An 18,567-nucleotide genomic window follows, 5' to 3' on the forward strand; every position below is an offset into this window, starting at 1 on the left:
TTTTTTGGCGTTAATAATGCTAGTACGACACATGAGCTCATGCTCTCTCTCAAGAGACCCTTACAGATCAATTCCTCCACTTACCCCTGAAGTATCTCACACTCCTTCGGACTCATCTGATAATGAGGACGGTTGGGCAAGCTAGCCCCAGGGACGAGGTCTATATGATGTTGGATGTCCCTCATGGGGAGCAATCCATTATGTATATCTTCAGGCCAGACTTTTTTGAATTAGTTTAGCAATAGTCTTAAACTTGGAGGGATGTTTGAGGGTTCCTCTTCCTCGCCCTTCACCACTACGGCATATACCTCACCAGTTTCCTTGGATTCTTCCATGAAATCCCAAATGGTTAAGAGGGAACTCCCCTCCACTTTAGAGACTTCAGGGTGGTTCTCTGGTGCCATAAGGGCAATGATTATTTTTCGACTATCCTTGACGAATACGCAGACATTGTCTCGTTCCTGATGGGTCGCATCACGGTCCAACTACCAGGGTCAACCGAGTAGCATGTGGCAAACTTTCATGTTGACCATGTCACAAAGTATTTGATCCTTGTAATTTTTGCCAATTGAAAATGGGATAGTGCATTGTTCAGTTACCTTGGTCTCATTCGCCTTTTTTATCCAACCAATTGAGTACAGGGAAAATGTTTTGGCGTTGGTAGCTGCAACTTATCCACCATCACTCTTGAAATGATGTTCTCGTTACTACCACTGTCTATGATCACATCATAGACCTTTCCGTTGACAGTGCATCGAGTACAAAATATATTGTGTCGTTATGGATATAATTTCTTTGTGGGGTATACAGTAATCACCTCACAACTAGAAATTCGTCATGATCCTCTCCCGTCACTTCATCGCCACCTGTTATTTCTTCGGAGGTTTGTTCATGTTCATCAAAGCCATTGTTTTCTTCTACGGCCTCATATTCAGAGGTTTGTTCATGTTCATCAAAGCCATTGTTTTTTTCTACGGCCTCATATTCAGTTGTTCAACCTTGGCCGAGCATAAGGATTTAAAATCCTACTCGTGCCCGCTGTTGTGGGTGCTGCACGTTGAGGTCTGGATGAGCCATTCCCCGTGAGAATTGTAATTGTTTCCACCATGTAGAAGCACCAGATTTTAATTTAATTATGATCTGGCACGTTCATATAATTAAAATATCTTTCTACTTCAGCTAGCCAATTGAGGAAATCTTCTATACGTAATAAACCATTAAAACTAAGAAGTTCAACCTTACCTCGGTAGTCTCTTTTAGTACGATCTAGATGATCGCCTCCATGGATTGGTTGTCGGGCAAAACCCTTATTAAGGTCCTCGCCGCTAGAACTTGAATCATCTAGTGTAGCCCTACGGTTTGCCACTGGTAGTGCTCTACGGAAATCAGGGTTGTGTCGTATAGCAACCATGGGTGGTGGAGCAACCATAGGTGGTGGAGCACCTCTTAGGGCTAGGGGCGGAAGTAGCGCATCTGCAAGACGGTCAAAGGTTACCTTCAGCCCTTGCATGGTCAACTAACTCTCCCGGTAGAAAGCTCCAATTCTTTCTGAAAGATAACGAATCCCTGTATCACCGTTCACAGGATTTTGATTCACACCTTCATTGTTTGCCATCGGCTTGAAGGGAATCCTCACTCTGATGCCAATTGACGCAGGGATGAACGTGATGAGGTCAATCACCATCTTCCTCAAGAGGATAACTACTCCGAATCCATGGAGCTTCTCTGGACTCCTCATAGAGACTTCTTGAATCCACGAGGAAAGAAAGCAGAAAATAGAAATAAATTCTAATAAATTCGAAATCGATTAATTAAATTCCAATAAACGAGTTCACAACCTTTTAAATAGGGATACCAAGTAATGGGAGAGAAATAAGAAGCAAACTACAACTAAAACTCCTATAATTCGCGACTTACTATAAATAGTAAACTTACTATTTATAGACGGTCGTGATGTCTACTAGTGCGCAATGTTTTCGGCCAAAAATAGTATGGGTCCTATTTGGCTTCATCAAACCATTCTCCTAATTATTCTAAGCTCTTTTCACGTTGGACAGAACTCCTAAAGCTCGACAGATGAAGAGTTATAATCAAACTAAAACTTACTATTTATAGTAAAAACGAAATTAAAACAGGGAAACGACCATCGATCCAGGGGTATTTTGCAAATCTGACTTCATAACCCGACGTAGCGGTGTTGGTTGGCTAAAGTAGCTCGTTCTACCCCAAAATCATATATTTTATGCCTGATAACTCATTTCGGATTGTGAGATACGCCCGATCTAAGGTTCGACAATCCGGATCACTTCTGTTGTCGATCGACCCTTTTTTGATCCATCTTGGCCATGAAACTGCCCGCGACCCGCTCTACATTAATAAAGAAGGAGTTATGACCATTTTTGTGGGATCGTGCGATTTTAGAAGAACTATGATTACAATTGATTGTGATATGGACTTTGGACCCACTTTTAAAAGGTCATATAATCTCCAAGTGAAATGGTTATAACTGTATTTGAAGTGCATTGAATTTTCTTTTTAATGAGCCCAAGATTCCCCTATATTCTACTTGTAATGCAAGGGTTATGACCCTTTTTGTGGGATCATGTGATGTTGGAAAAAGTGCGATCACAATTGTAATTTGGGCTCTAGGCTAAATTTTGAAAAATAATTTAGTCTTCAAATAAAAAGATTTAAGTTTTATTTGAAAGTTCGTTGAATTTTCTTTCTAATGAGTCTAAGATCACCCTAATGTGACTTGTAACGAGGGAATTATGATAATTTGTATGGGATTATGCAAGACTAAAAAAATTACAATCGCACTTGCGGTTTGGAATTTGGGGCTATTTTCAAAAGGTCAAATAGTTCTTAAATGAAATGATTATAGTCTTATTTGAAAGCTTGTCGACTTATCTTTCTAAATAGCTTAAGATTGTCCAAATTCGACTTGTAACGAAGGAGTTAAAGACCATTTTTGTAGAATGGGAAAATTTTGAAAAAATTACGATCATAAGCCCAACATCACCGTACTCTAACAAATATAATGAACGAGTTCTAGTTCTGATTTTAAAGTCATATCAAAGTCTAAATCATAATCATGGATTTTCCAGCATTTTGTGTAAGGTGAGTGGGTGAGTGTTAGGTCACCTACGTATAAGGTGGACCGACTGTGTAACTGTTTGGTTACCCATATATAAGGTGGCCCAATGCACGCACGGACATGCTTCTTCGCACTTGTAGTTATGAAAAATTTTGCAGCTACGGTTAATCATATAACGAAGTTTAATATAAAAAGAGCATGTTAATCATATAACGAAATTTAATATAAAAAGAGCATGTGTCTGAGTGGGACATGATTTTCATGAATAAACCAAACCCTAATATAAAATCTTAGCCCACTTCATCAAAGGGCGCCGTGCGTCACCAGATCGACATGACTCGTCTACGGGGCCTTAGAGTGGATGTCATTCACGATTCTATAATTGAGGAAACATAACCGTTTACAGGAGATCCCAGATATCACACCATGGACTTGATCATGGTGACACACGTGCAATCGAGTCGGATGGGTGAGACACGTGTGTGATGAAAGCTTTGGGGCGTCCGAGATGGGGGAGGGACGTTGGCATTTCTCCTCCCCTCTTTCTGCAATCTGGCATTAAAGAAAAGTCAGTGCCTTAATCCCCCGAGAGGAGAAAGAGGAGAGAAGAGAAGAGAGAGACCTTAAAAAGCTGCTCAAAATCCAAATCCAATGTCTCCTTCAGATGCCAACATCTTCCCCTTCAACGCCTCTGTTAGGAAACGGACGGAGGCCCCTCGCTGTCTCTGCTCGCCTCATTCGTTTCCCTCCAAGAAATACAAATCACTGGCGGAGATAATGCAAACGGCGCCGATTGTTGTCATGGAGAATGAGGATGAGGAAAGCAGCAACGATGAGAACGACGACAACGACGTGAGGTGCGAGCAATGCATGTCGGGAGATGGAGCTGAGGAGATGCTGCTCTGCGACAAGTGCGATAAGGGATATCACATGTACTGCTTGCGTCCCATCATTGTTCGAGTCCCTACAGGGTCCTGGTTTTGCCCCAATTGCTCTCGGAAGAAACGGTTAACAAGTAGGTTCGTCTTCTTCTTCTTCTTCTAAAATGGTTAAAAACTCGGCATTGTTTGTTTATTTTTGGCGATAAGCTGATGTTTTGAAATGTTATTGAACAGTGTTTCCGCTCCTGCAAACCAAGATTGTGGACTTTTTCCGGATTCAGAGGGGATTGGATGCCTTGGATAAATGTACTTCTCCTCTAGGTAATTGGTGCTCTTTGTTCTGTTTATTTATTATTATTATTATTTTTTTTGGACCATACATTTTCATCTTTGTTTTTATGGCATTCGCCCATTCTTTGATTTACTTTCAGATACTTTTTGTTGATTTCTTTTTGTCAATTGTTTATTTATTGTGCTTGTTATATATGTGCATTTCTTCATTGAAGAAATCTCAGGTTTGTTTGCTTAACCATACACAAGCAGCACGGCATTTCCATTTGAAAGGCAATTGTGTGGATGTTCCACAGTACTACAAAACCACATTGATGGATTAATCCTAGCCTTTTGTATTATGGACTTTTCTTCTTTGAATGTGAACCATAGACCATCTTTTATTCCACAATCTGTGGAAGGCCATAGATTTGATGAATATCATATTGTTTTCGGTGGGTCTTTCTGTTATCGGACTGAAAGGCACTGATATGAAGCACCCCCTTTAAGAGGATAGCCATCTCCTCTTAAGCAATTCTGGTTCATGCAAGTGAACTTGCCCATTGCCCCCCGGATACAATCCAACTTGAATTTTCTACTAAAAAGGAGATGAACTCAACCGTAATGGATTTTCTACACCTAGACAAATCTACAACGAGCCTCTTTTTTTTATTATTTATTTATTAATTATTATTATTATTATTATTATTATTTTGGTGGGGATTAACTGATCACTTTATTGAGAGGGCGCCAAAAAAAACATAGCATTACAACCTCAGTAAGGAATAGTCTTGTAATGAAATTATACAAGAAGCCCATTCAACAACAGAACTCTCGACTTTTGAGGATAACTTCCCCTTCTTTAGAAGCCTCGTTCCGAAAACATATACCATTTCTTTCCCCCCAAATGGCCTAAAGAATAAAATAAAATAAATAGAGGCACGTTTTAGATTTGTCTAGAAAACACACACACACACACACAAATGGCCCAAAGAACGGCTAGCAAGGCCAACTTCCAAAGATCCTGGACACTTTTGTCCAAGCAAACGCCATGCCAGATAAGGAAAAGTTCCTTAAGCGTTCTGGCATAGACCAAGAGATACCAAACAGAGCAAGAATAGACCACCAAATTTGCTTGCCATATGGGCAATGAACGAAGAGGTCATTAGCTCACTCCGCATATGTCTTGCACATAATGCATACGTTCCTGAGAATCATGCTACTCTTTTGAAGGTTGTCAATGATAAGGACCTTTTCTCTTCCAACGAGCCAACCGAAAGCCGGTACTTTTGGACTTTTGGGGGAGCTCCATAGTGCCACACAAAAGCAGTATGTCCACAAGAGTCTTCTTTTTCATTACTCCTAAGAAGATTGTAGAAGGACTGGACCGAGAACTGCCCCGTCGTATCTTTCGACCATAACAATCTATCCCTTTCTCCTCTAATTGACACATGATCTTGAAGGCACCTGAGTAGTCTTGAAAACTCTTCTACTTCTATATCAAGCATAGTGCTACGACATGGTGGATTCCACACCACTTGAGACCCGATGACGTTGAAACACTTGGCCACCATGGTATTGTTTTTCAAAGCAAGGTGTGCCACAAAGGAAAAAGCAGTTTGGAGAGAGCTCTCCCTGACCCACGCATCTTCCCAAAATCTAACCCTTTTCCCATTACCAACCATGAAAGCTATTCCTTAAATCATGATCGGAGTAATGCAGGCTATGCCTTTCCAAACTGAAGATGCTTTGTAAAGAGAGGAGACATTGGTTGTCTAGTTGCCAATCTCACTTACATATTCGCCCGTAATTACCTCGTGCCAACCACTTTCCTAAGAGTCCCATATCTCACCAACCACTTTCCTAAGATAGCCAAGTTCAGCAATTCAAGATCTCTAATTCCAACCCCCTCCCCTTTCGCATACGGTCTGCACAACTCTTTCCAGGCCAAAAGATGAAACTTATTCTTTTGCTCCGAACCTTGCCACTAAAAATCCCTTTGCAACTTATCCAGCTTGGCTATGACTAGCATCTAACATCGGAATAAAGACACAAAGTAAAGTGGAAGATAGACAAGACTGCTTCGATTAGAGTTATCCGACCACCAATAAAGAGATACCTTCCTTTCCATTTGGGTAATTTTTTTCAAATCTTTTCACTACTACATATAGGTGTTTAACTAGCTTCCCTATACAAAGGGGAATATCTAGATAGGTTAAGGTAAAAGATCCTGCCTGGAAACCAAAAATCCTTGCTAATCTCTTTAAATCAATTTGAGATGTGCACCCCAAGCATCTCACATTTGATGATATTGACTTTGAGGCCTGATACCACTTTGAAGCATAGAATCACCATCTACAGTCTATCAACCACATCATCATCCACATTCCAAAATAAAATAGTATCATCTACAAAGCGAGATAGGAGAAGCATCCTTGCTTACTTGGAACACTATTATAATGCCCACCTCTTGACCTTTCATAAGCATTTTGCTTAGTGCTTGTGCAATCACAATGAATAGGAAAGGAGATGGAGGGTCCCCTTGTCGAATCCCTCTTGAAGGTTTTAAATAACCTTGGGGTGCCCCATTAACTAACATCGAAAAATTGGTTAATTGGACAAATTCTCCCATCCATCTAATCCATTTCGAACCACATCCCCTTCTGCGCAACAATACTCCAAGAACTCTCAGTTGATGTGATCGTAAGCCTTCTCAATATCAAGCTTACAAATCACTCCACTAGAGCATTCCTTGAACGACGAATCAATGCACTCGTTAGCTATTAGAGCACTATCTAAGCAGCTGTCTTCCCTCAATAAAAGTGCCTTGAGTTTTGAAAATGATGGAGTTCAGCATAGCTCTAAACCAATTTGCTAGGATCTTAGCAAGGATCTTATAAGGGCCCCCGATTAAATTGATGGGCCTAAAATCCTTTGATAATCCACACTTGAGACCTTGGGGATGATCATAATGAAAGAAGTGCCCATGGCTGAAGACAAATGTCCCCTCTCATAGAACTTTGCCATGATGTCCATTAGATCACCTTTTACCACCTCCTTGAACACCTGATAGAAAGCTATTGGGAAGCTATGCAGCCCTGGAGCCTTTTTTTCCCTTCCTAAAGAGTCTACTGCTGCTTTTAACTTCACTAATCTGAGAAAAGCTTCTCTAGATTGAGTGAATCATCCTCTGCTATTAAAGCTTTGATAATCTAGAGTGGGGAGCTTCCAACCTGCATCTGAAAGGAGATTCTTGTAATAGTTTACCACCACTTCACATGCCTTTCTTATCAACCTTTCTTTCCCCCACTACCAAACTACCAATTTTGATATTTCTAGCTCTCGCACTTGCAATGTTGTGAAAAAAACTTGTGTTTTTATCCCCTTCTTTCAACCAAGTGGTCCTCGATCATTACTTCCACTTAATCTCCTCCTCCATAAGACTACTAGGATAGACTGGAGCCAACTTTATTCTTTTAGTTCTCTCTTTTAGTGTTAACAGAGTAGCTTCAACTTTCATATCAAAATCCAAAATTCCACTTAAATTTTCATCTAGTTCATGATCCTGAGCTCCCATCACCTCCTTTTTCCAACAAAGGATTTTCTTTTCAACAATTTGAGCTTTTGAGATAACTGATATCTTGTGATCCCACTAACCTCGAAAGAACTCCACCATTCCCTAATCAGATCATGAAATGCTTCCACTTCCAGCCATGCGAGCTCTAAACGAAAAGGTTTAGGACCCCAATTGTCTATATCAACTGACAAAAAAACTAGGCATTGATCCAACGCTAGTTTCGGGAGCGGTTGGGTGGCCTCAAGCAGGAACCTCTCCTCCCACGATGGTGAAATAAGAAATTGATCTAACCTTGATATAATTGGCTCAACTTGTTCATTGAACCATGTAAACCTTCCTCCTGATGTGGGCAAGTTAATTAGATTTTGCTAGCTGACCCACGTCGAAAAGTCGGTCATGCTTTTGGTAATACCTCCCCCATAGGACTTTCCAAAAGAAAAATGGGTAGTGTTGAAATACCTCCCCAAAGCACTCGTAGGGGTTGATTAAACCTACCTTTCATGGAGTCGTGCTAATTCCAAAAGTCTCCCCTTCTTCTAGCTTGTGTTGGGCCATGGACTGCTGTGAAGCACCAATCGAAACTTTTGGCTATCTCACGAAGAACCACTGATGCCGAGAGCTCCACTCCAAAACTAGGCTATATGGGCCTTCTATGAATGGGCTCTCACTAAAAATGAGATTCCCCAATAAGCAACGGCTGAAAAGCCGTTGCCAACACCCCCCTCCCCCAGTGGTGTCCCATGCTACGACAATTCCCCCCCTGTAGAGCCCACAAAACCAACCTTTACCCAATCCTTGGAGTTTAGACAATCCAAAATTCTTTCATTGACAGCTTGAAACTTTGTCTCTTGGAAGGAAACAACCCGCACCTTCTACCTTTGGCAAACATCCCTAATCTGAATCCTCTTATGAGGATATCCCATTCCGCACACATTCAGAAAGAATAAGTACAGGGATTAATTTGTAACGAGGATGTGAAGTTAACCAAAAAACAATTTCCTATGGTTCCAAAACATTATAGACACTACTTCGAGTCCTTGGATTTATAAGGCTCTCATGTGTTTTTTGCAAATTAGGCTTTTGTGGTATTATGGTTGGAATTGTCTTGATGTAGGGTGGTTTTGTAGGAAGAAGTTGAGAAGAATAGTTAGATGATTTTACACCATATGGTTACAAGAGGTTGGTTTTTAGGGTTTTCTTCCTCTACCAGAGAAAAACCCTTCTTTGAAGAACATTACTTTTGTTTTCCAGCCATGTTGCATCTACAATTTAGCAGCTACTGTGGCGGGTGTTGCAGTGATACTATAGCATGTACCTTAGCAAGTTATTGTAATGTGGCATGTACTGTGCACACCTTGCTTATGAAAGAAGTCCTAATTTTATAAAAAAAATTAGAAACAGTAAAAAACTCAAAAGAAGTCCCTTTTTTGGGCTTAAACATGTGTTTGGTAGACGTTGGATATGTAATGGCCGTTACAGCCACCATCGTTACCTTTGCGGTATGGGCCGTAATGGCCGTCATAGTCTCTCTCTCTCTCTCTCTCTCTCTCTCTCTCTCTCTCTCTATCCTCTCTCTTTTATTGAAAAAAATCATAAAAAACTCGTATCGGCCCTGTAATGGACCATTATGGCCTGTATGGGGGGTGTAACAGGCTTTTATGGGTGTTGTAACAACCGTTACGGGTCATTTTCTCTATTACGACTATTACGATCCCGTAACGTGTAACAGTTACCACCATTACGTTTATGTAACGGTCTTTATAGCCCTGTAATGGCCGTTACAACACACCATGTAATGGACTAACGAATGAACGATCTTATCATGGCCCAATTTGGCCCCCACTAGCCTTAATTTAGTAGGAAGAACTCAGATTCAGGTTCTTCTCCATGCATCCATAGGCACGACCTGCCTTTCGTAGGATTCACTTTAGGCTTTGTTGGAAGTTGGTCATGTAGGCTCACCCATCAGATTGCCACTTTTTTGTGGGACCTCATATCATTGTGCGATGTTGCTTTCTCCATCTTCTTGCATATCAAATTCATTGTCTTGTCCCCTATGTCACACTTTAATCTTTAATCGTCTGCCTCGATCTTTGTGGAGTGATTTATATGTTCCCATCTACTTTTTGATCAATGTGTTCATATTGCTTCAATGTAATCCTATCAAGTGTCTTCGATCCATTTAATGATCCATATGTTCATCATTTAATTGATCCATTTGCCAGTCCATTGTCTTTGTTTGTGATGAAATCTTTAGATATTCATTGTAGTGTTTACTGTATCGGCATCGCACCCTTGGGATATAGATACATATCGGTTATCACTTGGGATGTATCGCAGAATTTATCACACTTTTTGGGAAACATGTGAAAACATTGGGAAATTTGTCGAATTTTTCAAAGGTACTTCAAGGATTGTTAAAATATACACTAATGCACTTTTAAATCATAACATCACAAAAACAAGTGCACATAAATCATAACATTATAAAAATAAGTGCACATAATAGGTTTCCTTTGTATAGGATCTTAAGCTATGTGCTGTCTGGCTGGACTAATGCAAGTATATTCAAAGTTTATTCATATAATTTATAAATGTAAGAAGATATGTATGGAAATACAAGCAAGACATTCAAAACCAAAAGAAGAAGTAGAAAATTAGAAATATACATATGAATAATGTATGTGGCTGTGGTTCAGACCCACATAGAGCTACGCGGTGGCTTAAAATCATCCATAGTTTCTAATATTTATTAATTATATTAAAAAATCATCAAACACCCTAAAATGCTCTAAAAATGTGGTCAATGTCTCGCTGATAGAAAAGAAATTTCGAAAAAAAATATTTTTAATATTTTTAATTAAAAATATAATTTTACTCTAAAAATCTCCAAAACCATATGAATTAGTAGATTAGGCTTTATCATGCTTGATTTTGTGTTTGGGCAGTAAGATTGCAACTAATTTGGGAGAAATTGCAGAATTTTCTATTTTTTTCCCCAAATTTCCTCAAATTGGACCATCTACCATCAAATTTCGAAATCGAAGGTTCAAATCCTTAATTTACATGCAAAACATGAAGAATCAAGCATTTCTAATCTTTTGACATTGATTTGAAATAATTTGAAAAAATGATCGAAATGCGAAAGATTCACCGAATCGAAACCGACCCTAATTTGCTTTGATCTTGATTCTGGTTCGAAAGCTTTATTTTTCTCTCGAAAGATGAGGATGAACTGAAATCCACCCTTGAGGTGTTTAGAAGAGGAAAGAAGGAAGGTTTTTTTAGTTTTTTTCTCAACACAGTGTTGGTTCCTGATGGTATTGACGATATCCGTCGATATCAACATGTATCGTCGATACATAGGAAAAAAAGCTAAAGAAAAAGTAGCAATATAAATATTCGTGATATCACGTGATACATTTAGCGATATCATGGATTTTTGATACTGAAGTAGCATTTTGTATCACTGAGTTATGATACCGATAATATTGGCCGATATTATCGATACTGCAAATATTGATTCCTAGTGGATATTGTGTTTGCTATTTGAAAATTTTAGGTTCTTTTTAAAACTTAGGCATCTTAACTTTTCCAGTATAGATTAATAGTCACAATCCTCTAATCAATTGTCTCTTCTGCTATAAGGATGTTTGAAAGAGACATTGTTTGAATTGTTAATTTATGATTCTTTGCTACTGTCAGTTTCTTTTGCATGAGGAGGCTATGTTATGTCGATGATGTGAACCCATCCAACTGATCCAAAATTTGATGTGGCTTCTTAATAAAGTTTTGTTGCCTTTCAAAAAAGAAAAAAAGAAAAGAAAAAAAGCTAACTCACAATTGATGAATAAATGGTTCATTGATTCCACATCCTTGAGGAATATAGAGCATGCATTCATTATAATCATATTCCTCTTTGGATGGCAATCGATGGTTAGCACTTTTTCCTTAGTAACTAACCATCCAAAAGAGATTACTCTTAGAGTGCCAACCTCCATAAGTGGGTGATGCAGGACAATTAACCACTTGCTTTAAAAGCTCGAATTGATAGAGCATGGTGAATTAATCCCTTTATCTCATAGCCCAGGCCTCAAATCTATGGGTTAGGTCCTCGGCCGAACCCTCCTTGTGGGCCCCAAATTCATGGGTTCAGCGGGCCGCCCACCCTGAGTGTGGCCCTGCATTTCACAAGCTACCCCACTTGAGCCCAGTGTGAAAATGCTCCCCGCATTAATTACCCACGGTGAGGAGTCGCGAACACGAGACCTCCCCCTCTGATACCAATTTGTTGTAGGACAATTAACCACTTGCTCTAAAAGCTCAAACTGATAGAGCATGACGAATTAATCCCTTTATCCAATGACTCATGCCCCAAATCCATGGGTTAGGTCCTCGGTCGAACCTTCCTTGTGGGCCCCATCCATGGGTTCTATGCACTCGTGGGCCCCAAATCCACGGGTTCCGCCTCACACGAGCCACCCGCGTCACACGGCCCCCCAAATTCATGGGTTCCGCGGGCTGCCCACCCCGAGTGTGCCCCTGCATCCCACAAGCCACCCCACTCAAGCCCGATGTGAAAATGCCCTGCATTAGTGGGCCATTGTATTGATCCATAATGTTTTGCCCAAGCATTTCATTGAAGTATTCAACTAAGAAAAGACCCTATCTTTCCCTTCCATCATCATTTATCATCATTAATTGGAGTTCACACGTGATCTTGGAGCTTGACAAAACCCTTAATTTTTCCATATGCCATTTTTGTGGTATGAGGCGAAGCATGTCATCACCTCCCTCAACATGCCAAAGTATGAGGATGTAAGTTCCATATGGTCGGAGGAGGTAGGATAGAGCTTTTGAAAAACAATCAGTCCGTCAAGCCATACATCTTCCCAAAATTTAATCTTAAATCCATCTCCCATAACACGAGAGCCCTTTTGAGAGATCACAATGTCCTCCCATTAGAGCCTTCCAAACCTTTGCAGAGAGCTCACTTAAGCACGAGTTGTTTACTGGAGTTGTGCCTCGAAAAACTGTTGTGAATTTTATTCATGGATGACATGGATATGATATTGATGATCTTGTCCATAGATTATAATGACCATGTGTCGTAAATGGATAGATTGAAATGCCATAGTTAATTTGTAGAAGTACATAGTTAATTTGTAGAAGTACCTTAAGCATACATGAACATGGGATAAAAGAGAGGTATTCCTGTGGTTGCCCTTGGGAATATGAGATTGAACACAAAGGTCACTGACGAAAGAGTTGTGGGCCATGGATCTCAACACTTCGTTGTTCCATGATCACCTAGCAAGCTATAGGACCGACCTGTGGTTACTACTATTGTTGTTATTATGTGGTCATCTTGTGTGAGGGGATTGAAGATGAGTCACGATGGAAGGTCTTCATCGTTGAGTGTGACGATGAGTTGGTGTACCTTATTCTACCCCACATAGGAGTGTGAGTGTGCTATGGGAATCAATGTTTTAAATATCGTCGATATTAGCCGATATATTCCATGATATATCTTGTATCCCACCCGTGCGATACGAAACGCACAGGTAGTGGCGATATATCCCACATGTTTGATCCGGTGATTATTTTCAATTTCTGATCCGTTTTTTCTTTGTTGAGATTATGTTCAATCGGTGTAAAATGGTTACAAATCCATTGGTTCTTCATGTTTTGCATGAAAAATCATGGAGTTGGAGCCTTGATTTCGATATCCATTGGTTCTCCATCTTCTCCATGTTTTTTTTTTCCCCCGAAATTTTCCTTCAACCAACTATCAATTGAGACTAATTTCAAAATATTTAGGAGTATTTGATGAAATGATCATTACATACACTCTAATTCTGAAATTTGAGTATAGGTGGTCCGATTTGGGGAAAATTGGGAAAAAAAATATAAAAATTTCCCAAAATTTGCCAAATTGCTTGCAATGTTGCACTCCAAACATGAAATCAAGCATGTATGAGGGCTGATCTACTGATTTGTTAAGTCCTTGTCAATTTTTGAAAAATAAAAATCATTTTTAAAATTATTATTTTTTAATTTAAATATTAATCTTTTTCGAAATTTCCCTTCAACTAGCTGTGAATTAAGACTAATTTCGAAGTATTTAGGGGTGTTTGATGAAATGATCATCACATATACTCTAAATGTTATGCATTCAATTTGAATATGGCTGCATTAGTTTAGTTAGACAACGCATAACTTAGGACCCTATACGAAGAAAACCTATTATGTGCACTTCTTTTTTGAGATGTTATGATTTAAAAGTGTATTAAGTTTTTTTTTTTGAAAAAACAATCCCTGAAGTTTCATTGAAAAATTCAACCATTTTTCCCAATATTTCCCCATGTTTCCCCAAAAGTAAGATAAATTACCTGATAAAAACGATATATCCCATGCGATAACCGATACTTATCTGTATCCCAAGGATGTGATACGTAACGCGATGCCGATATTTCGAACACTGATGGGAATAACCTTCTAGTTTTGGACTTGTTGGTCACTTTCATTGGAGGACTAAGTTCAAACCTCTAGATTGAGAGGCCCATCATGCTTGGACTGCGATCAACTTGAGGATGTACTAGATTTGATTAGTCCTTAGACCTGAGGATATATGAGGAGTTCAAGGTCTTGATTACATGTGTTTTGATTCGCTTTAGGAGGTCATCATGTGGCCAACAAAAGAGGGTGTAGCTGGGTGCACACGTTAAGGTCTGATTGAGGCTCACATCGACCAACAAGGGTTCCACTAGTTTCTTAGGAACATCCTATGGCTTAGATTTTAAGATCAAACATTCCTCAAGTGGTTTTTCCACTTAGTCCAACACGGTTTTAAAAGGTTTTATAAATGTTTTCAACCATCAAACTTTTGTTTCAACGGTTAAAATGGTTTTTATTGCACTTAATGACCCCATGATGATTTTGATATGGGGTCCACCACTTGTTTCACATGGGTATTGGATCAATAGTGGATGGTTATGACAATGGAGGGATCGGATTAGATATTGGATACATGGTGAGATAAGATCACAAACTTCCAATGTAGTAGGGTATATGGAAGACTGTAGGGTGATAGAGTATCATAACTAGTGTCTCCTTGAAATCTTCACTCCTTATTTATAGATTCTATCTTAGAGGGAGAAGGCAACAATAGGAGAGCCTTGGACGTCCCATCCCTTACGGCGTCACTTGCAGAGAGAGGAGAGAGAATTCTGTTCTCCTTCCCTCTTTCCATCACACGTTCACATGTGTGGGGTTTGCCTTCGATGGTTCTTTATGTCTCCCTTGGCCCTGCTCCAAGGGCTAATGTGTTTAGCTGTCATTGTTCTCCTCCATTTGGGATGAATTTGGGAGAGACCTTTTGATTTAAATGAAAGGCATTGACAATTCGATGGTTTTTTAGCGGCATGATCAAGGTAATCCCAATGTTTTAAATATCGACGATATCGGCTGATATATCCCACGATATATCTTGTATCCCACCCGTGCGATATGAAACGCACAGGTAGTGGCGATATATCCCACATGTTTGATCCGGTGAGCATTTTCAATTTCCGATCCGGGTTTTTTTTTGTTTTTTTGTTTTTTGTTTTTGTTTTTGTTTTTGTTTTTTTTTTTTTTGTTGTTGTTGTTGTTGTTGAAATTATGTTCAATCCATGTAAAATGGTTACAAATCCATTGGTTCTTCATGTTTTGCATGAAAAATCATGGAGTTGGAGCCTTGATTTCGATATCCATTGGTTCTCCAATTTTTTTTTTTCCGAATTTTCCTTCAGATGTTTATGAAATATTAGTACATACCAGTGTTTTAAATAGCGGTAGCGTGTTGCGTAGCGTTCAACCCTCCATAGCGTGTAGCGAAATAGCGTAGCGTGTAGCGTAAGCTACACAATACTTCTATTTTTAAATTTATATATATATATATATGATAAATATTAAATAGTAAGAAAAAAGAAAAATATATAAAAGTCACTCTCTTCAAAAAAAAAACATGCATTACAGTGGACCCCACGCATGTGGGCCATGCCATACACACCATAGTGGACCCGCGCATGTGGGCCATGCCATACACACACCACAATGGTCCCCACACATGTGGGCCATGCCATACACACACCACAGTGGACCCCACGCATGTGGGCCATGGCCGCGCATGTGGGTCATGGCATAAAACACCACAGAGGACCCCCACACGTGGGCCGTAGCATAGAACACTACAGTGGACCCCACGCATGTGTCCCACGTGATGGTTGGATGAGTCAAATCCATGCCATAGACACCACAACCTCCATTAAAAAAAAATTGAAAAAAATGAAAAAATAACACAACATTTCAGTATAAATAAAAATAAAACTCATTAACAAAGATTAAAGGGCTAAAACATACCTTGAATAGAGATTTAATCAACTGAAAATTGATTTTTGGGAGTTACGTGTCCGCGCGGCTGCGAAAAGAGGGATACGCGATTTCTCACTTGTTTGGGCTTCAATGCTTCTGAAATTCCAGCAAGATGATGCTCTTGTAATTCCGATTGAACTCCAAAAATCGGATTTGAGAAAGGGCTCTTCGAAATCTTGGAATCAAAGCTTCAAAAATGAGGAACCTGCGGCTGCTGCGGCACCGCAATAGGGCTGTTCGAAAGCCCTAATACGATTGTTTTAAGTTTTAAAAAAGTCTTGTAATATGAGTCTAACACCACCTACTCAAAAGGAAAGATGGCTAGTCACCACCATTTAACAACAAGTTTTTAACTAAAATGACTTTTATTTTAAAATTCTTACGGTAGTCTTGAGGCGTACGCTATATACGCTACACGCTACTTATGTGTAGCATACGCTACAGCCCTGGTAGCGCACGCTACTGCGTATTTACGCTATTCCGCACGTTATGTAGCGTTTTTTGTACGCTCTGTCAATTGAGACTAATTTCAAAATATTTAGGAGTATTTGATGAAATGATCATCACATACACTCTAATTTTGAAATTTGAGTGTAGGTGGTCCGATTTGGGGGAAATTGGGAAAAAATAAAAAATTTCCCAATTTCTGCCAAATTGCTTGCAATGTTGCACTCCAAACATGAAATCAAGCATGTATGAGGGCTGATCTACTGATTTGTTAAGTCCTTGTCAATTTTTGAAAAATAAAAATCATTTTAAAAATTAATTAATTTTTATTAAAATATTAATCTTTTTCGAAATTTCCCTTCAACTAGCTGTGAATTGAGACTGATTTCGAAGTATTTAGGAGTGTTTGATGAAATGATCATCACATATACTCTAAATGTTATGCATTCAATTTGAATATGGCTGCATTAGTTTAGTTAGACAACACATAACTTAGGACCCTATACAAAGAAAACCTATTATGTGCACTTCTTTTTTGAGATGTTATAATTTAAAAGTGTGTATTTAAGTTCTTTTTTAACAATCCCTGAAGTTTCATTGAAAAATTCAACCAATTTTCCCAATATTTCCCCATGTTTTTCTAAAAGTACGATAAATTACCTGATAAAAACGATATATCCCGTGCGATAACCGATACTTATCTGTATCCCAAGGATGCAATACGTAACGCGATACCGATATTTCGAACACTGGGTAATGCTTTATATGGGATTTTATTTTTCTTTTTTGGAAAGACAATTGGATAGGAGAGGCATATTGCACGTATGTGTGATCTGGAATTTTCAAAACTATTTTCCACCGCGTTTAAAAATCCCAACATTGTCTAGATCATCTAATCTAGTTAGATTAAGCTGAAGGTTCTTGGCTTGTTCTCCTAAACTTTTGTGAAGATTCATTAGTCACTTCGCTCATTTAACACCTAACTTTATAGTCAAAATCTCTCACTAAACACCCAATTTTCAATCTAAAGCTCCCACCCGATCCTTAGAAACATGCCTAACGAACCAAGAAAGGTGTAAGCCTGTCTGAGACTGGCCTTTCACCCCTATTTTATTCTCTAGGTATTTGGGGTGTGGAAATTCAATTTCCATGCTACAGAGAGCTATTTTATGGGGCCTCTATGATGTGGAATCCAATTTTTGTGCCGTAGACTGCGATTTCTAAATATCAGATTCGTAGAGGAAATGATTATTATGAGAATCACATGTTCTGCAAACATCAAGCCATTTGATTCCACATTTACTAGAAAAGCAGATAGAATCATTTAGCGAATAAAGGTCACCAACTGGATTAACACTAGCAATATATTTATCACGACGTTTAATAATTAACCTTTTCCAAAATTATAACCATGTTTAGATAATCCAGAAACAAAACCAAACAAGGTCTAACATCTGGTGCGAAAGACAATTTTTCAAAACTTATAGGCCACCATCTACTAGTCTAAGCTTGAATATGCTGACTTCAATGACTTTGGTCCATGCATCCATGCCCAAGTGCAACCGCATGTCCTCAACTTGCCGAACTCCCTGTACCCTGCAAAGAACTAGACATGTGGTGGCAGTGGCACTAGAGTCTATGCACCGCATGTTTTATGGGATCTAGTCAACATAAGAGACTGAGCCAAACTTTTTCTCTTCTTTGTTATCCTTAAGGTCCCAACAGTTTTTCCTCATATAGCCAGTCTTGCCGCAACGGTAACACTTGCCATGGAACTTCTTCTTACAGCCTGATGATCTACCTTTCTGGATATTCTTCTTGGCAACAACCTTGGAAGTAGTAGGTAAATACCTCTGCTTGGCTATATTGCCTTTTCCCTC

General features: G+C 39.2%; 1 protein-coding gene across 2 annotated transcripts in view; it reads left to right on the top strand.

The window, feature by feature from the left end:
• The first annotated feature begins 3,396 nt into the window (after positions 1-3,396).
• Positions 3,397-18,567, top strand: part of LOC131234779 (probable Histone-lysine N-methyltransferase ATXR5) — a 36,433-nt gene continuing 21,262 nt past the window's right edge. Inside the window, exons 1-2 of one of the 2 annotated variants that reach the window (XM_058231734.1) lie at positions 3,397-4,112; positions 4,213-4,299. In XM_058231734.1, the coding sequence (XP_058087717.1) occupies positions 3,749-4,112; positions 4,213-4,299 (451 nt within the window). In that variant the 5' untranslated portion in view covers positions 3,397-3,748. The remainder of the gene's footprint in view (positions 4,113-4,212; positions 4,300-18,567) is intronic. The other variant, XM_058231735.1, reaches the window with a different exon arrangement.

Source organism: Magnolia sinica, chromosome 19 (genome assembly GCF_029962835.1).
Source record: "Magnolia sinica isolate HGM2019 chromosome 19, MsV1, whole genome shotgun sequence".
In the NCBI taxonomy this organism is placed as follows: domain Eukaryota; kingdom Viridiplantae; phylum Streptophyta; class Magnoliopsida; order Magnoliales; family Magnoliaceae; genus Magnolia; species Magnolia sinica.